This window comes from Myripristis murdjan, chromosome 4, assembly GCF_902150065.1.
Source record: "Myripristis murdjan chromosome 4, fMyrMur1.1, whole genome shotgun sequence".
NCBI classification, from domain to species: Eukaryota; Metazoa; Chordata; class Actinopteri; order Holocentriformes; family Holocentridae; genus Myripristis; species Myripristis murdjan.
This window is the reverse complement of record NC_043983.1, coordinates 30,261,075-30,281,288: the sequence shown is the minus strand read 5'-3', so window position 1 is coordinate 30,281,288 and position 20,214 is coordinate 30,261,075. Positions and strand designations below refer to the sequence as shown.

The window sequence follows — 20,214 nt, the reverse complement described above, 5'->3', positions numbered from 1 at the left end:
TTTTAAGACGCTAAACGCCATATAAAATGTGCAGCATGAGAGCAGGGAGGCCAACAGGAACGGAAAGCGAGCCAAAACCAACATGCCCAATAACCACGGCAACAACAACAACAGCGACTGTAATAGTGGAAACAGCGCTTGTGCATGTTGTCCCGCTCATTATGCAATTTAGACTTTTTAGAATACGTTGCCAATGCTTTTTAGGCTTGGCAACGGGGGTTACATGAAATTTAATTTACATGAGAAACAAACTAAGTGCAGTGACATGAAATGAGCCAAATTAGAGGCAACATTGGGTTTTAGTCTATTTGCTGTCCTGCCCTCTTTTTAAACGGCCAAATGTTTGACTGGAAAGAGGCGGACAGAGAATTAGCTCACCAAACCATTGTGTGCATGTGTGTGTGTGTGTATGTGTGTGTGTGTGTGTGTGTGTGTGTGCCTCCAGTAAATAGAGGAACTGGAATGCAGGATATGGATGGAGAGGGAAGTCGAGGTAAACGAGAGAAAACAGCGGTGGGAGGCAGACAGAAAGGCATGAATTAGAGAAATCATAAAAATAAAACCCAAAATCTTTAATATTTTCTTTTGTGAGAAACAAACTAGTCAAGCCAATGTTTTTTTGTGCACCACTCATTTACAAGGGTAGCAGCTTAATTCAAGAAAAAATATTTATTTTTGCATGGTAAAATGCATTTCCATTGCCGAGGCTTGAGGAAAACAATACGCACAGTAAACACATGCACAACTTGTCTAATTAAAAAGACATTTACTGTGAATTTTAGTTGTCCGAATAGGTTTGTCAGCATAAGCATTTCAAAACAAATCCACAGTGGTTTCCAGATCTTTTTTTTTTTTTGCTTTCAACCTCGCAACACATTTGAATAATCTTTGGGGAGGACATTTTCTCTTAAGTGATTGTATTAGTTGCATGAGGTGAGGAAGTCTAATTCAATTTCCACTTCATTTGGTGTGCAGGAGGAGCGCGGCCCGTCCTCCCTGGGAGGCCGGCTCACTTTAATTTTCTAGAATCATACGCTCGCTCAAATTGGAGCAAATAAAAAGTGAACTGAGGTAATGGCGCTTCCACCTGAGTTAATTATTTCGTTAAAGCGTATCACCTCGGCCCCTCTGCATTCGCTCCACGTGCCGCCTTAACAGGCCTCGCCCAACCACGCGAGCCGAATAAGAGAATACACTTCAAGAGGGTGATACTCCAGATGTTATTGTTTTGGCTTTTATTTTATTTTTTACGTTTCGGTTTTTGCCAGTTGACACCCAGAGCTGCACTTTTTGAGTGTCAAATCATTGAATATCGCAGCAAAATGCCACAATTTAGTCAGTAATCATATTGTGTTATTTCCAATTGTACTTCAAAAAAAAAAGGTCCAGAAATAATGTTTTCTTTGATTATATTCCTTCCATTTGCAAACAGCATGTAATTACAGAATTGTGGTGTGTTTTACCAGTTTTGGTTTTGGTTTTCAGGTCAACGTTTTTTTTTTTTTTTTCATGTTACATTACAGTTTATACAAAGTAAAAACTTCACTTCAAGGGTACAAAGTTTTTGTTTTTTTTCCACCTGCTATTACAATGTTGACCATGTGAAAAATTTACTTTATTTACAAAGCCAATATGAGTTCAAAATGCACGTGCACATTTTGTATGAATGCATTTGAGATGAAAATGCATTTATAAGAGTAAGGGGTTTAAAAAAATTCATCCTGGGCAAGTCGAATCGATGGAGGTGCTTCGAGGACAAATACTGAAACCAGATATCTGTTGGCAACAGCAATGCCATCCAAAGGAGTGGCTCATCATTAGATATTAATGACAGTGACATGAGATTAATTTTTTATCCATCAGAGAGATCGAAGCTTTCCTTTCATGCCTCAAAAAGGCATAAAATCAGGTGGGTTTGCTTCGCTGTGCAACATGTGGCTCCTCATCACCTCCGCCAGCAGACGTTTTCACCGCACTCCATTCGTTTGGTTTGTTATCAGGAAATCTCTAAAAGCTGTTGATGGATCTGAGGGAGAAGAGGCTGGTCACGAGGGCGCGGAGCAACCAATTAACGTTTCACACCAGTTGGCCAAAGAGGAAGTGGCAGCGGGCGGGACTCACATAAACATCATGATACTTAGAGGAAAGGGTGCGATTCACTTTCGCAGAATATGCAACATGCAGAACTGGAAAATCTTGACATTGCGCATGGCGTTGGCACAGCTACACACCACACACTGAATGCTGTCTAGTTCAGTGTTGCGGAAGTTTTCAGTCCCAACCTGTTTCAGCTTTATGTCGGCGTTGGTGCACAAAACGCAGTCGCCCCTACCTGTTGTGAAACTCGTAGATCTCGGGCAGATTGCCAAACAGCACGTCTCTCTTGTTCTCCAGCGAGGGGGGGATGAGGTGGCTGAGCTCTGAGTTATCCAATTCTGCAAAATAGCCCTGGAAGAGGAGGAAGGAGACAGAGAGAGAGGGAGGATAGTGAGGAGACGGTAACGATGGAGCGGGAGGAGGTTCAGAAAAATGACAGGGATGCGGGTGGACAGATGGGACAGTGAGCGGAAAAAAGAAGGCACATACCAGAATTAGCCATAAATAAAGTGGCATCACTAATCATTTCAGTGCCGGGGCGAGTCTGAGACAAGCTGATTCTTCACCCCTCGACACACACACACACACACACACACACAGTCCCGCTCTCTGTTAGAAAAACTCAATACACAGACAGACACTTGTAGGCAATGAGAATGACTTATAGCCTCATATACGCCCGCAGCACCCGGCTCTCGTCCCCCGTAATCAATACATATTCAGAATCAATGTCTTTAGCGCCGATGTGCGTTCAGCTCAAACTCCATGTGGGCGAATAATCCAATAGGAAAATCGATTGGTCGTATTCAGACCCCTGGAGACATACGCCGAGTTCACACGGGTTCATGTGCTATGATGAAGGTCCATTCGCGCAGATTCGAGATAAGATTTGAATTCAAAAGCGGCTTCAACTGAACGCACATCAATGGGAGTGTTGAAACTATGCGAACCAGAGCAAATAATGCACGCGAGGCCGTTGGATTTGCCTTTCTTCTCACATGTTAAAGATTTAAGTTTCAATGAAATCTTTAGTTTAATCTTTAGGGTTTTTTTTTGGTGTAATGACATCAAACTAATGGCATACATAGATCAGAATGGGTGCAAAATGGGCGCAAAACGACATTAAACGCATATAAAAATGTCCAAAAGGAGCGGTGCTTGAGTTTAGGTTATTTTCCTCTGCTGTTTAAATTGTTCATATTTCTATTTTTTATATATTCCTTGTTTATAGTGTTTATATTGCTTGCTGCTATTTATCATCTGTTTATACTGTAAATTTCTTTCTAAATTTGCACATTGCCCACATCTATGCTCATTGTATACATCTATGCACATTGTATACATCTATGCACACGTTTTTTTGCACATTGTGTACTTAGATCTCTAGTGTCATATTTTATTCTTTATTTTTTTATTTATTTAATCTTGTAATCTGTGGATACTGCTGAAAACTGTGAATTTCCTTCGGGATGAATAAAGTATCTATCTATCTATCTATCTATCTATCTAAAACATGCAGGGTAGTTTCAGGGCCTCTGTATTGGACCGCAGTTAAAGACGAACGCTGGCATCTGTCATGTGCAACATAATGCAGCATCTCTGGGATTTTGGTGAATGACAGCGAACTGCTTCCTCGTGATGTGCGGCCCTGTGCAGGTAAACGAGAGCCGAAGCTCACCGGGTTCAAAACCCAAACAAGTTTGGACTCGTTTCGTGTCTGAGAGGCACCTGCTGGACACGAGGAAGTGAAACTGCTAAATCCTTCATTTGAATGTAGATTTCCATAGAAGCTGCTCTCCCATGAGAGGAGCACCACAGAAATGTGCAAATGATATGGCTTTTCTTTTCAAAACCCCGCTTTTTTTGCCTCTAAACCTCATGTTGTGCATGTGCACGTACTATCGATTTGTGTAATCAAATCAAGTCGGATGCTCACTTTCAAAAGGAAAGCTTTGCCCTTCAAAATAGTGTTAAAAGTATAGAGTGTTTGTTAGTGGGACTGTTGAATTATAATGTGTTAGGGCTGAAACAAACAATTATGTTGATTGTTAGCTAATCTATTGATTATGTTGTTTTTTTTTTTCATTTAATCAATTAATTGTTTACTCTGATATAAAAATAATGACAAATGCTCATAGGAAGTTAGCAGAGTTCAAAGTGATCCAAGTTTATATTCATATTAATTCATTAAATTAATATTAGTTACATAATGATATTAGCTGATAAATGTCTAATGTGATTACTTGGATTTCAAAATTGTAATTAATTTCCTGATGGCTAATTAATTGATTAACTGACCAATTGACTAATTGTAATGCATGTAACTTGAATTTTGCTGTGTTGTATTATCAGGTGGATGAAACTGTTAAGCCGCCCCACTTGTTGACACCTTGTAGTCAAGGCCTGTCTTTTGGTTTTATTTCCTTCATTCCCATATTATGTGTCAGCAGTTAAGGCAAGGCAAGGCAAGGCAAGTTTATTTGTATAGCACATTTCAGCGACAAGGCAATTCAAAGTGCTTTACATAGAGCATAAAGGCATTAAAACAATATAAAAGCAACACAAGAAAACATACATAAAAACAATTCATAAAAAGAAGCTAAAAGGAGTTAAGGGGCATCAGCCCTTAAATTTTTAACAGTAAGAAGAGATGGACTGAAAGAAACTGAAGGAAAATGGTAGAAAGTATAAAAAAGAAGAAAGCACAAAAAGGACCTCAGGCTTTTTTTTTTTTTTTTTTTTTTTTGAACATTGTGTTTTCTCTGGTTGGTCACACTCTCCAGCTTTGTTTGTTATGTTCTTCATTTGTGTACTGCACAAGTGCACAAGACGGCTTAACAATAAAGTGAGATCATGTGAAAGGCCAGCAGGCACACCGTACCTCCATGATGCTTTGCAGCTCCTCGACGTACAGCCTCTCCGTCTCAATCAGCTCGGTCATGATGTGTCTGCAGGGAGGAGAGACACGCAGGGTGAAGCCGGGCCTGATGCACAGCAAATTAATCTGAAACCCTCTCAGCCGGTTTGCCCCGACGCTCTGCTCCGTTATTCATTTATTTTTGTACTTAGTTTGAGGTTGCAAGAATGCACTGGAGACCCTGAGCAGGCAGACAAACAGACTAATAAATCAGTAGCCATTTTCAAGACAATAAATAATGCTGAGCAGCGAGATGCTCTTTGGATACACTGGAGAGACGTTGCTGCCTTCCAGTCGCCATTGTGGCTCTGCTTCTGTTTGTCACAGCTGTCTCTCTGGACCCACAGAGTGGCTAACGACAACAACATCATGAAAACACAAATGACTTTGATGATTTTTTTTTTTTTTTTTCCTGTAATGTCGCCCTCATCATGAGGATAGCTGTGTGGGTTCTGAGTGTTTTGGACGAGCTGTGGGATCAATCTTCCAAAAAGCGGAAACCAAATCCACTTTTCTGTGGCAAATGAGGAAATGAAAATGACATCCTGTTCTGCTCAAACCCAACAGTCCATTTATTCAGGCGTTCAGCTCAGGGCTTTTCAAACTTTTTCATTTTCCAGACCCCAAAGTTGACTTTTATTAAGCCACAGTTCTTCATTTGAAGTGATTTCATCCCCAGGACCATGAAAAGATTTTTTTTTTTTTTTGTTTGTGTTAACCCCTTATCCTCCCGGCCCTTTCTTTGAACCCATTTTAGTGAAGGGGCAGAGGATCTTCAGGGGGAAATAAAAGCTCAACAGTAGATGTCGATAGTACATACAAATTATTATATAATAATAATAAAAATTGTGCTTTGGTTAGGCATCTATTTAGAGTCTATGAAACCATTCCTATGCTCAACTGTGAGTCATAAGTTGCAGCAATTTTTATGCTGATACCATTTGTTTGCAATTTTTGATAACTCAAAATGTAACAAAAATGGTCAAAAACCCCTCTGAAATACCATACAGTAAAAATAACAAGTATTGAAGAGTCCAGATGTCATGCTTGAACACTGAAGACTAGATTCAGGGCTCTTTTTCTGAGTCAGCCTTAACCCGGCGTTTGACACGAACGAGGCTTAACACCCGGAAATTGCAAATTTAGTTCGCTGTTAAACCAGCTTTGGGCGTTTTTGCTGACGTTGGTTTGATCGTTTCCACTGGAAAATGTCAGTGCGTCATAACAAGGAGTGAACTGTTAGAGAAGCCGATTGGATTGGCCTTTGCTGAAGTCCACCCAAAGTCCACCTGTTAACCGCCGCGTGCCAACACCCTCCTCCCAGATAACATCACGATAGCACTTATCACCAGGAGAGAGGCGCCGCCGAAAGCTGCAAACACAAGTCGGCCACACCAGAGAGGACATCACAGGGTTTTAACGCCTAACTCTTCACCATAGAAGTGGAGCCCTCAAAGTGGTGACTTAAAAACAGAATGTTAAAAGAATCACTCATATAGCGTTTTTACCAATGGGAGGTCCCATGGGTAAATCCTAGATCACCAAAACAGCAAACAATAAAAAACTACAGGTCTTAGCCTCTTAGATCTAAAGCAACAACGCCAATCTGACTTAGAGTGACGGCCTGATGTTTTGAGTCTGATCCATTGCTAATAAAAGTTTGTCAGAATTAAAAATGTTGAACCCTACCTGCCGGAAGCCAGAAAAAGCTCTGTCTGAACGCGACCCAAAGCTGACCACCACCAGCAAGAGCCTCAGTAAAACACTGTGGAAATACATCCTTAGGTTCCTCTTATAGCCCATTTGATGCTGGCACTGTCAGATTGCAGAGATCAAAATTTAACTTTAACACAAGGCTATACCGTCCATCCACCCAAAAACGAATGAAAAATTACCTTTGTTTGTTTTCTTGGCCGTGCGCCGACATACGGCTTCAAACAGGCCTTGCAGCAAAGTGAGTTCACACAGCAAGCTTTCAGGTCGATATAGTGACAGACTAACGTTCCTAAAACTAACCCTACCTAAAACAGCAAAGCATTTACATGAAAAAAAAAACCTGAGGCTAAAAAAAATTACCCAACCGAGCCCAGAAAATACATGAAATTTCTGTCCTGTCTCCCTGGGCTCAGGATCCGCCTGAAGTGCCAATCTGACTGAATCACCCTGTGCAGCCTGATGGATTGGACATACCGCGTCCAATCCATCCAGAAACACACCAACTCACAACGCTTGGAACAACGTGGGACATTACAGACACAGCCAAACTCAAGAGGAGGCCGGCGTGGCCATAAAACAAAACCAACCTGGTCAGAGCAAACATTTCAGGACATTAATGGTCCCTTTAATGTGGCCATTTGTATGACTTCTGAGTTTGTGCGATTTATAAGCCATCCCAAGCCCGTGGGGCCGCGCTGAGAGCCCGTTTGATGGACGCCACCATTTTATAGGTCAATAAAGCTCAAACCAAACGAATCGGACGTTCCCATAGGGCAAACCATCTGTCTCACCACACACAGGAGATGGGGCGCAGAGACACTAAGGGGAGTGGGGGACGAGTGTGCGAGTGCGCCATTTCACTTATTTCTGTGTATACAAGTGGCTGTGCCGGCCGTGTGTGTGTGTGTGTGTGTGGGAACTTGCAGGAAAGGAAGTTGAAGTACCACAGTGCAATGTGGCTAAATACAAGTGCTGTCAGTGTGCCCTAGAGCAAGACATTTGACCCCAAGTGGATATGCAGAGCATGGGTTCCCACTTGTTGCCACGTCAGCGATCTCCAAACAAATGCACAGTAGACAATAAATCCCCATTTTAGGTGAGTCTAACTGAGGAATCCCCTCCGAGAAGAGCTTTGGTGCACAAATGAGCATTTTTAATTCTGCCACTGAACGCTGGAGAATGAATAATGACCCAAACAGACGAAATGGGTTTTCTTTTGGCTGTCGGCAAGGCAAAATCAACCAATTTTCCTTTTTTCATTTTGCAAAATCTGAATTTGAATTTGAAAGCAATTCAGCAGATACCTTTCTTGCATTTCGCATTTTCGCCTAGTGCGCCTATTAGCGATTTGACTTTTTATTCTGCAAGGAAATTGGAAAATAAATAATGGCCTAAATGGACCCGAATGGATTTTTGTTTGGCTTCCAGCAAAGCAGCATAAACCTAAAACCTAAACCTAAACATAAAAAGTGATTTGAATTTTTTTTTTTTTTTTTGGTTCATGAAACTACAACCAGATAGTTCTTGGCAACAGGCTTAATTTTCTCTTTTCTTTGGCCATATATCAAACCAATATCCATGTAATTACATTAATCTGTCACTGTTACTGTATACCTCTCTGTAGCACATTAGTACCACATACGGATCACAATCATGTGTAGAAAACGTAACAGCATGATTTCCTCGAGTCGGCAGGTGCTTCCGCCTGTCAAACACAGCAAACGGTCGCTGCCCGCCAACATTGCATTCAATTGAAATCCGCTGCTCTTGTCCCGCTCACTTCCCCTCTGATCAACAAGTGGCCTTCACGTGACATCTGCTGTAACACATTACCACGAACCGAGGGGAAGTGAATGAGGGGAAATGAGACAACGAATGAAACTCTGCGTCTGCTTCCCAGTAGACCACCACGGCGGAGCCAGACGTGGCTGCAGAGAGATTTGTGACGTAACCGAAAAGCCTCTGGAGGCACACTCCTCTAACTTTGCCAAGACCAAGAATGCACAGTGACACGGTGAGACAGTGCCGTGTGTTTGACTGCGCACGGCCGCTACTTTGGAAAAAACTCACATGCAGTCGACTTGAGCACTTCCTCACTTATACATTTTTACACACACACACACACACACACACACACACAGAATTTCTGTCCTAACGAGACTCACAGATAACACACAGCTATAATTGAGTTTACTGCATATGGTGTGTCTATCAGCTGATGCAATTCAGATGACATGCATTCCGCGCTCTCCTAGCTTTTGCGTTTGTGAAAGCCCACTAAATGCAACTTGGCAGTGCAAACGGTCACGGCGAATCAACGGCCGAACTGACCCCTTAACATTTCAAACATCACATTACAGCGGAATTGCATTTGTGTGTGACGGTTCCTGGAGGAAAGGAATAAACCTAATATAGTTTCCCTCTTATTTTGAAGAAGACTGTTACTGTCTCTGCAGCCCTTTTTTTAGAGTTTCAGTACGTGAAGTAGGGCAGGCGTTCTCCCAGTCGGGTGTGGCGACTAGTGTTAGTTAGCACAATATATGATAAAAAAAAAAAATAACAATATCAGCGTGCAATATCATATCACAAATGACCATGCAAGTATGCAATATTTTGTTTACGCTGTGGAGATAATAGGCACCCGTTTGCGCCTGTTGTTAGATGAGGGCGTATCACATGACCTTATTGTATTTTTCAATACCATTTCAGATTGAAAGATAAACATTTTCCCATAGGTTTATACGGCAAAATGAATTTTGTCATCCTCTACTGGAGACACCCTCATGTCCCTCAGGGGGTTACATGGTTCCCCTGACAAAATGAGGCGTAATTTAACTTACTAATCATCATCAGATAATGCACACGAACGCCTATTTAAGTCATGTTTCACTCGCACCTTTATTATCTCCGCAAAGACAGTGTATTGAACTCCGTGTTCTGGCCCCTGGTTATGTTGTTAACCTTTTAAATGCATCTATACTTCTCAAAAAGCCGGGGGCAAAGTCTGCCACCCGCCTCATCACCATCATGTATTAACTAGCTGACAGAGGAATAATGTAAAAGACAAAGCACAGAGAGAGAAGAAAGGATGGAGAGGGAAGTAAAAAGAGCAGAACCTCCCCCTCAGGGCCGAGTGGTTCCTCCTCCCTTTTTATAAAGTGTCCCCACCTACCCACCCATTCACACACACACACACACACACACACTCACTGACTCACACGCCCATGCACACACACACTGTCTCTCTCGGCACACGCTCACAGACAGCCACAGTCAGACAGTCAGGGCAATGAGAGCGGACGTTTGAAGCTGTGCTCTCTCTCTCGCTCGCTCTCTCTCTCTCTCTCTCTCCAGCTTGGGGCTGCTGAGCTGAAGGGAAAAAAAAAAAAAAACTACCGGGGAAAAAGTGAGTGAGAGAGAGGAAAAAGAAGAAGAGGGGCAACTAACTGAGAGGAGAAGGAAGAGAGGGGGAGATGGTGAAAGGGGAAGAGGCAGAGAGAGGCGGTTGGAAAGAGTGACGGTGAAAGAGTGACACAGCGGCCGCGGGAGACAGAGAGAGGCAGTTTGACAGGTTCTGTCAGGTTTGGCTGCGTTTTTCCTCCTGGCACGAGGATCGGACTCGCACACGGCCCGGTAAGTACCACGCGGTGTGGAGATGTACATGTGTATGTGTGTGTGTGAGCGTGTGTGTGAAAGAGCTAAGTGATGTCTATAATCCCTTAAATTGTTCAAGGCTAAAGGTGTCAGCTCGCAGTAGTAGACTGACGGAGAGAGAGAGAGAGAGAGAGAGAGAGCGAGAGGGAGAGAGAGGGTGGAAAAAAAACACGAGGGCAAGTGTCAAGATGATGAACTCAGACAGGTAAACACTCCCCGAACACAGACCACTTCTTCATCGCCGCTGGGATGCTGTCGAGCCAGATCCTGAGTTCACAGGTCTGAGCCACCCTAATCATACACTCAGCAGGCTGGTATGAATGAGAGAGACAGGGAAAGAGAGAAAGAGAGAGAGAGAGAGAGAGAGAGAGAGGAGGGGGGAGGCAACACCCTTCCGTGGAAGCAAAACAGGACGGCAAACTTTCAGGTTTTTAGAGTTGAAGGCACCACTGCTAATTTCCCACTCCTTGTGAATTTCCCAGTCTGGGATCAATAAAGTATACCTATCTATCTATCTATGTATCTATTCTTGGAAATGTATTTCACAAATCATTCTTGCCTTAATGTTTTATGGTGCAATAAAAAGAGGAGTGTAGCCACAGATTAAAAAGCGCTGTAAATGGAGCTGATATCTGCCTTTTATGAGGTCCGGTAAGTATTAGTCACTTCTGAAGGTAAGGATGACGTCTTTGAGTCCATGATATTGTGTAATTTTTTTCAGTTCTACACTGGTGGTCAAAAGTAGCGGCATAATGACTACAACTACTGAAACCAAAACCTATGATAATTACATTCGGCATGAAAAATATTCATTATCCATCATTATTATTCATCAGGTCCATTCAAGTGTTTTGCGCTGAATTGTCGGTAGATAAATAGCAAGAACTCAATTTATTACTACTTTGATCAGTGCCAGGAAAAGTACAGTCTAGATGCTGTTTCGGAGGCTTTTCCACAACTCGTGAGACACTGAATTATTGTATTTTTCTTCCAAACACGACAGCATGAAAATAGTCCGTTGTTCAGATGATAGCTGGACATAATATTCAACAAGAGCCGCTTCAGTCACACGAATAAGGAAACGTTTGTCCCATGGTGTTTGTAGATGAGAGACGTCCTCCTCCACTTGACTACAGCGTGAGCGGTGATGTGAACGGTTTGCTGAACCCGAGTTTTACATCCGCTGCCCAAGTAGTAGATGGCAGGTTCCTCTTCCCGCGCAGTTTCACATTTGGTTTCAGTTCTTGCTACAACGGAAAAACTGACTCGAATGCATTTTTCTGTTTGGCCCGTTTAAGTTCACGCTGCCCTGTTACAAGCAAACCGGGGCCTGTAAACAAAAAGGCACGTGGACTCACAAGTTTAGTGCGCCGGGTTTTGCTGGCCTGTCGTCCTGCCAGCTTCGAGACTTTGGCCAAAGCAAATCCGACTCCCGTTATTCACAGCCTTGTCTGCGCTCTCTGCTCTAATTTACCTTCTCTGTGTTTATATTAATTAAAAACACATGACAGAACAGCTTTTCCTGCAATTCAGTTTGTTTCACAAGTTGAGGAACTGCTGGTTGTCAGATGTCAACATGAGCCTCATTGCACTTTGGCGGATTTTATTTCCTTCCGCTTATTTTGATCACGCCGTGCCCTCTGCCTGCAGAAAAAGCATGTGCCAACAAATGCTCCTCGGACGGGATAAAATCTAATCCAATTGGAGCTCATGGCCTAATGTGAAAAAAGTTAGAGAACTCCTGACATGGCCTACAAAGAGGGAAATCAACATATCAATCTGTGTGTAATTCAGCCTGAATGGACCATTATGCGATAACATCACCGTCCCCCGCTGTGTGGTCTGCGGTCACTTGACCCTAAAAACTCGGTCCCGACTTCACGTTACACACAGCTGTTAATTCACCGCACGGCGTGGCCTGTTTTGCAGGGAGCACAATCCCATGGAGCGCTTTGTGGACTCGAGTTTAAATTAAATTGGGTTAAATTAAATGAATTAAAAATGCTGATGCTCGATACTCGACATCACGGGACTCTGTGATGGGGTAAAAAAGGAAAGTGTGCCTCTAGAAAGGTTATCGGGTGATGACGGCCGGATTGATTCGCCATAAATCAGCAAACAAATCACATCAATCAGAGGCACAAGCAGAAAAAAACAATGAGGGCAACTAAGAAGACTAATGTACCTCCGCATGCATCTATATGTAGGATTTATTTTGCAAGACACAGATCCAATGTTAATGATTTATTGCAATCAGCTGCCTGTGGCTAATCTTCAACAGCTTTGGCGCACATTGGCACATGTACATGGAGGTTAGTTTCACTCATTCAGGGAGGCTTTGGCAGGTTTCGGCCGTGTTTTTGCCGGGAATTGAACCAGCAACCCGCTATGACCGGCACCCTCCCTGTATATTTATAATAAAAACGACAACATTTAGTGACCTACGTGCCAAAGTGACTGAGAGGGAAAGTTTCACAGCCACAGCCACATTTGATATTTGATGTCATTTCCAATCCAATTCTATGCATTTGCAGTGCGCCACCATCTTAAAGGGGTAATCTGTCTAATTTTTTTGTGATTCATGTGGGCAATGACTGTGGCATTGTGTCTCCTTGGGTTTTCCCTTGATAAAGTCTGGGTTTCTGCAGGTGGCGCTAACCCGCCCACGTCTTCTTCTTCTGCTTAATCCAAACAAGCTGGAAATGTAAAACCCCTCACTTCTTGTGCAGCGGAGGATTTTTCCCAGCAAAGAGCCGCCACACACCGAGTGTTTACAACAGCAAATGTAAATGAACTAAATGAATTAAATTAATGAATTGGCCGGATCTCTGCTGTGATATATGAAATATCCTCACAGTGTAGGAAAGCAGACATTTATTGCTGTAAAATTATCGCAGACAGTTGCACACATGAATCTCGTGGTCAAACAGTAAATGAGCCCCTGTTCGGGACAGGCAGACAGACAGTGGACCTCCTCATGGTGTGTGTAGTCACAGGACCGGTGGATGTCCCGGCGTGGCCACATGTTGTCAGAGCGGCCTATTGTTGGCTGACCCCGGTGTTCAGTCAAAATATGCTGCTGTGGAAATATGTGTTCAGCCCATTGTGTGACAAAGTTGCACACACATCAGCAGCTTCTATGGTCGGGGGCTCTGCCAGGCTAAAGCCCCTCTATTATGACACTTTTTGCTGGGTCAGTGCTTACATTCACCCTGTCCTAAACCGAGCTGGACACAGGAGCCAGTCAGGGCGATTTGGAGCGGGTCAACAACAGCTCGTAGGTGCAGTGTGTGTGTGTGTGTGTGTCGGTGTTTACAGTACACAATGCAGTGTGATGTGTGTTTACGGATCATTTTGTTTCGCATCCACGTCGGCCTCTGTTTTGGTCCAGGTTTTACCTCCACTGTCATCGGATATGCAGCGGTGATAAAGAGCAAACCGCTGACTATGCGCACCAGGCCGACCTGCTGTTTTCTCTCATTTCATTTTGTTTTTTTTCAAAAATCGGCAATTAAATGCCAGTGGCCGTCTCTTTAGACCCATAAACTCTCGCTTTTGGGGCTCATTTCGAAGAAGTAAAGCTGGACTTAACCAGGGAGGGGTGTGGATCCAAAACAGGACTGCGTTAAATAGTAACTGTAAACACTGGTACACACTGCACCTCAGAGCTGCTGGCATGTGTGACTCCAGTGTTTAGGACGGCGTCAGTGTGAGCAAAAACACAGCTTGTGACGAGAAGTGGTGGAGCGTTTACATGAAACACAAAGTCATAATAAAACAGCTTTTTGCTGAGGGGCTGAGGGTGGAGGGTCACGGTTCAGAAATGAGACGTGACTGGTTGAAATTTCTGTTCATCTTTCTGTTCACTTAATTCCTCATGTTTTCTAAGTGTCCAGTCAAATAAGACTGGTTGGTGGCACACAGCAAGAATTATAACCTCCTCCAATCTTTAATTTACTCATGGAGATCAGCACCACCCAACAGTGCTTATATCATGAAACTATGGTGAAATTATGGCTCAGAGTTGAGATAAATTTGGCTTTTATAGGTAAAGGTGGAAATTATCTTAAACATGGTTCAGATTTCATCAAAGCCGAGGTAAATACAACAACAAAATTTATGCATTTTTTCCGTCCTTTGCCTGCTTTTGAATAGGAGTAAATGAGAAGTGGCGCTTTTCCTCGCGCTGGTGTGACTTTAGGCAAAAAAATCAGCAATATGGATAAATTCATTTGAGTCCTCGCTGCTGTTATCATATCACTCAATTCTACTTGCATTTCTGCTTTACTGGAAAGTCCACAGTCAAAGAGAGAGAAACAGAGAAAGAGAGATGGAGATATAAGGAGATCTATGGAGTGAGAGGGAGGGTGATGTGTGATGACGTGTGACACAGAAACCAGCAGTTTCAGGGATAAATAACATTTGCCCTGACCAGCTGGGTGTTTCAGCAAGTCACATGAAAGTGACACGGCTGCCACATGAGTTCAGGGTCAGCACTTTGTTTTTTAAGGAGTCATCTGTTCTCTTTTGAAGTCCCTCAGACATGAAGTGACAAAGTCTGACGTGGATCCAGAGACACTATTTTTGGTTTCATGTTGACTATGAATGGAAATATGTAACATAATAATATATAATATATACATAGGCATGTAAACTGATAATTTAGTGAGTGCTTTCCATTATTTTTGCGTGGCATTGCTACACTGTTTGAAGTAATGTTGTCGTATAGAGATACTTGTTTCTGGCTGTGCTTTGTTGTTGCGGTACTCTTTCTGTCGCTGTAACGGGGTAACTGTCTCCTCACCTGTGATTTCTCTCATGTGACCTCGTCATGTGACCCAGTCCCATGTCATGTGAATAGCATATAGCTCATGTTGCCTGCTGTATTTTTCATGCACCGAAGATGATCCTTGGACCGAGACGTTTGCACTCCACTTGAGCATTTTTTCACCTATATAGATAGTGTAAGTTCATTATGTCCTGAGTAAATTCCCGTAGAGTTTTCTTTTTAAGGACAAAATTAATTATTTAATTTTGTCCTTAAAAAGAAAACTCTACGGGCATTTTTTCACCTTTAAGGACTTTGAATTTGGACATTTAAAAAGGCACCATGAAGGTTCCTCATACTACTATCACCTTGATATCATGATAGATTAAAAAACCAGAAAGCATGGCCCAACTACTCTCAAGTCATGCTTGAGTAGGCTTCCACTGGCAATGATCCGAAATAATTAATGCATCGTCATCAATATTGTAGTGATCCCAGGATCACTTTACATTGACCCGAAGTGTTGAATAGAATAGAGAAGTATATTATAAGTATATTAAGTATATTATAAGAAGACTGAAGAAAAAAGGCCTACCATTAAGCTTGCAGTCACTAAATAGCACAAATATACTCTGAGTCCCTGTAGGATTTATGGGAATATCATATGGTACCAAGTATACTAAAAACCTCCATGGGATTATTATAGGAATATACCATACACTGGATATCCTGTAGGAAATGGGGAATATTACAGGGACACAATGGGAAAGAAAGACACCATAAAGCATGATGAGGTCTCTTAACTTAAATATTATAGGAATATTATAGACATGAGACTCAATGCGCTGTAGGAATATTTCTGTAAAAAGGTGGTAATACAATAAAAATATGACAAAGCCCAGTGTGCTCACTGTTAGCTGACTTCCTACTGGATCACAGCAGGGCTTTAAAAGCTTTTAATAAAGACGTGGCGCAAGCAACACGTGGTAATGACGCGCTATTCTCAGGAAATCCCTGGGACTCACAAAACAGTAAAGTGATGAGCAATCGGCTGCCGGGGAGTGATCATGACAAGCGGTGGGACCGAGCATGTTCAGTACAGTTTAGTCTCCCCGCAGCAGCAGCAGCAGCAGCCTCGCCCGGCCTGCCCTCGGTGAGTACTTTGGCATGGAAGTCAGATTCATTAGAGCGCAGCTGATTCCACTTCTTACGCGCAACGCCGATCTGTATTTTATCCAAAATCTGGGCGATTGATCCGGTTGGTCGCGGTAACCTAATTGTTTGTTTAAGGAGGTGAGTGTCGTGGGGTGATTGTGAGTGTGTGTTGTAGTTTCCCAGTGCGTCCCGTGTTTTAAATCCGTGTTGGAAGCGCACACAGTGGCATGGCATGAAAGTGGAGGAGGATTAACCCTGCTTGGATTAACTTTACGCACCTTTTAATTGGCAGAATTAGTTTTAAAACCTTTTTTTTTTTTTTCATGAATTCATAGATGGCTGTGCATCAAAGTAAGCGGTATCAAATTGTTGGGGTCTTTTGTTTCCATGGGGTTAAAGTATAAATCATTGCTTTTCTGGGAATATGTTATTTGACTCTTACTTGTGCTTGCTTGTTTGTTTGCCTCGTATGATTAATGGTATGCTCACCTGTCACCTGCTATTTTATCACAAATCATCTGTTTGGAATTACTTTTCCAAAGTTGATAAGGGATCTCAGAGGTGAAAACAGCCACCCTTCACATTCACTCACTATGGTAAAGCTAAGTGAGTGAAATGATAATGAAGAAAAAAAACATTTTGCTGAGCACCATCTATGCCGTCAGCAAAAGTGATGTTCATATATTATTATATTAAAGCAAGATGGCCACTTTGTTGAAAAATGAATATAATTCTTAAGGTGTTGCAGTCTGACTGACATTACATGAATGCGAGTTGACTCTCTCCCTAAGCTGAAGCTCCCATAGCAATTTTTTTAGTCATTACAAAGAATATTACTTGAAAAATTCTCCCATGACACTGAATTTTGAATTTTTTTTTCACATCACAAAATTGTTTTGACATTATCTTTTGCTACAGTGGGTGAACATTAATCAGATTATTCAGTGTGATTTTTTTTTTTTTTTGCATGCATGCATGCATGAGTTATACAGTGATATGTCAACATCAAAAAAAAATGATGATATTGATTTCAATCATTATCAACCCAGCCCAACTGGAATCTGTGACGTCATTATGATATAAAATCAGGAAAGTAAAAATAAAGATGTAGGTGTGCATGCACCTACAGGATTTTAAGCACTTTAAACCATAGAAATAATCCAACAGAAACTAAATGTTCATTCTAAATTTGAGTGTTTTCCACCTTTAAAATGTAGATCTCTCAAAATGCAAATTTCCCACCGTTCTGTCTTTTATGCCAAGAGTCAGCTTGTTATTGTCTAATATTGCTAGTAGGGCAATCATGTTTTGCAAGCGAAATTCCTACAAAATCATGACTCCAAACTTAATTTAACAGCTGGAGACAAATCAGCATGGTCAGCTCGACAAACAGCTGCAAAGAAACTACTGTCTGTGCCGTGGAAATCACCTCATGACATTTAAAAAACCAGCTTAGATCAACACGTCATGATGTCCCATGTATGGAGCTTTCAAAACAAACAAATAGCTTCACATTATTTTGTTTCAGGGTCACATCAGGGTTGTGTTGGTTGAGGATGACTGTGTATATTTCATTTGTTGTTTGTTGTTGGTGTACACTAGATTCTACACTGATCGGAAAGATCGTTGGTCAGAAAATAGTAGAATCTGTGAAAAGACTCATATTGTTGTTTCTCTCTCTTGCAGATGTGCTGTGGTCCTGTGACATGCCAGCAGGACACTAACCAGAGACGAGGAGGGAGAAGAAGGACGTGGAGGGGAACGGCGACACAAATCGGGAAGTTTTCCAGGGGGGGAAGGAGGCAGCGGAGCAGCACGAGGATGGTGATCAAGCGGTCTCTGAGCTGAAGGAAGGACGGCCTGGTTTTCTCTGAGCCGTTTCCAGCCCGATCACTATGAGGGAGCGCAGCCGATGCTTGATAAAGTGGAGGAAGATCAGCAACGGAGCCCCCGACCTGTTCAAGAGCTTGACAAAGGCCTACTGGACTTGACAGCAACCGCAGAGAGCGTAGCATAGCCGGTGCAACGGGAGGAGGTAGAGGTAGGAGGGAGGTGAGACAGAGAACAGAAGACAAAGTCAAGAAAGAAGATGATAAGGAGGGAGATTAGTTAGATGAAAGCAGGGCTAGAGGCAGAGAGTAAGAACTGATAATCAGACCTGCAGAAGAGCAGGCAGAATTGAGATTTAACGGACGGAGGTATGAAATAGCATCATCCACCATCAGAGAACATTAAAGAAGCAGGAGAAGTAGGGAAGAGAGGGGGAGAGAAATAGAGAAAGAGAGATCAAGAAGTAGGGAAGCAAAGGAGCTTCAGGAAAGGAGAAGGCGAGGCAGATCCAGAGGAGAGGCGCTGGTAGTATTCGTGACACCGGAAATCAGCAGCAGTTCGTAGCGATGTTCATGAATTTCCGTCGAATCCGGAAGTGTCAGTGTGTGCAGCTGCTGACCACGGGCCTGGTGCTCTGTGTGGTGATGGTGTGCTGGGAGCAGCTGGACCACCACGTCGTCAGCCACATGAGGTCCTACACCTACCGCTACCTGGTCAACAGCTACGACTTCCTCAACAGCTCCTTCGCCATCAACCAGCACCGCCGCCATTCCCAGGAGAGCGACGGCTCTGACGGTGCGGTTGGCGGGGTGGTGAGCTACCCTTACCTCATCAACCACCCGGATAAATGCGGTGGCGGCGGCGGCGGTGGCGGCGGACACAGAGAAGGGAGAACGCGGGACAACATCCTCTTGCTTCTGTTTGTCAAATCGTCGCCGGAGAACTTTGAGCGGCGGCAGGCGATCAGGGACACGTGGGGCAACGAGAGCTACGTCTGGTCCAAGCTGCGGGAGAACGTGAGGGTGGTGTTTGCGCTGGGCGTGCACCCGGACGCCGGGCAGAGGTCCCAGGTGCAGAGGGCCCTGCTGCAGGAGGACCAAACGTACGGAGACCTGATCCAGCAGGACTTTGTGGACACCTTCCACAACCTGACCACCAAACTGATCCTGCAGTTCCACTGGGCCCACCGGTACTGCTCGCACGCTCACTTCGTCATGTCCGCCGACGACGACATCTTCGTCCACATGCCGAACTTGGTGAAGTACCTGTGGGGTCTCCAGAGCACCCAGGCAGGGGCTAAGGACCTGTGGGTGGGGCACGTGCACAGGGGAGCGCCTCCGATTCGCTGTAAAGACAGTAAATATCACGTTCCCTATGAGCTGTATCCCTGGCCGTCTTACCCGGACTACACCGCCGGCGCTGGGTACGTGGTGTCCGGGGACGTGGCTGCTAAAATCTACCAAGCTACCCTGGTGCTCAACTCCACCATGTACATAGACGACGTGTTCATGGGGATTTGTGCCAAAGCCATGGGGGTTTCCCCGCAGGAGCACGTGTACTTTTCAGGGGAGGGCAAGGCGCCCTACCACCCCTGCATCTACGATCACATGATCACATCGCACGGGCACGCCACGGACGTCCGCTCGCTGTGGCAGGCGGCGACGGACCCCGCCGTCGACAGCGTCTCCTCTGGATTTATGGGTAGTCTGTATTGCACGGCAATGAGAGTGATGCTGCTGTGTCGGCCATATTACCAGAACACCTATTCCTGTCTGGCAGCTTTTACATAAACGGACTGCTGAGGATGTGGAGACTGCTCAATGCAAAATGTATCCAAATCACACACACACACATACACAAACAACATACACATCCATACACATAGATGCAAAACACACACCCACAAGTACTGCAGTCTCTCTGGCATTTTTTTTTTTTTTTTTTTGCTATATTTCAGTGTTTTCTGATGTTGTGTGTTTGCCCTGTTGGAATAAAGACCAAAGCCATTCTGTCAAGCAGACAAATGCACCATCCTGTTCTTCCCTGATCTGTAGGATCTGTTTTCACTCAGCATTGT

General features: G+C 43.5%; 2 protein-coding genes across 8 annotated transcripts in view; one reads left to right on the top strand and one right to left on the bottom strand.

Annotated features, from left to right (window-relative positions):
* mcf2l2 (MCF.2 cell line derived transforming sequence-like 2) overlaps positions 1–20,214 on the bottom strand; it is a 146,561-nt gene that overhangs the window by 73,612 nt on the left and 52,735 nt on the right. For all 5 annotated transcript variants that reach the window (XM_030050508.1, XM_030050507.1, XM_030050510.1 and 2 more), the window contains exons 16-17: positions 4,979–5,045; positions 2,333–2,448 (exon numbers count right to left, since the gene is read on the bottom strand). In XM_030050508.1, coding sequence (XP_029906368.1) covers positions 2,333–2,448; positions 4,979–5,045 — 183 coding nt within the window. The remainder of the gene's footprint in view (positions 1–2,332; positions 2,449–4,978; positions 5,046–20,214) is intronic.
* b3gnt5a (UDP-GlcNAc:betaGal beta-1,3-N-acetylglucosaminyltransferase 5a) lies at positions 10,201–20,157 on the top strand. Of its 3 annotated transcripts, none has more exons than XM_030050513.1 (2): positions 10,201–10,363; positions 17,994–20,157. In XM_030050513.1, the coding sequence occupies exon 2, from the start codon at positions 18,704–18,706 to the stop codon at positions 19,925–19,927; it is 1,224 nt and encodes a 407-aa protein (XP_029906373.1). In that variant the 5' UTR covers positions 10,201–10,363; positions 17,994–18,703; the 3' UTR covers positions 19,928–20,157. The 3 variants fall into 3 exon arrangements, with proteins under 3 accessions (XP_029906373.1, XP_029906372.1, XP_029906374.1); XM_030050512.1 differs by lacking the exon at positions 10,201–10,363 and adding an exon at positions 16,149–16,305; XM_030050514.1 differs by lacking the exon at positions 10,201–10,363 and adding an exon at positions 16,339–16,445.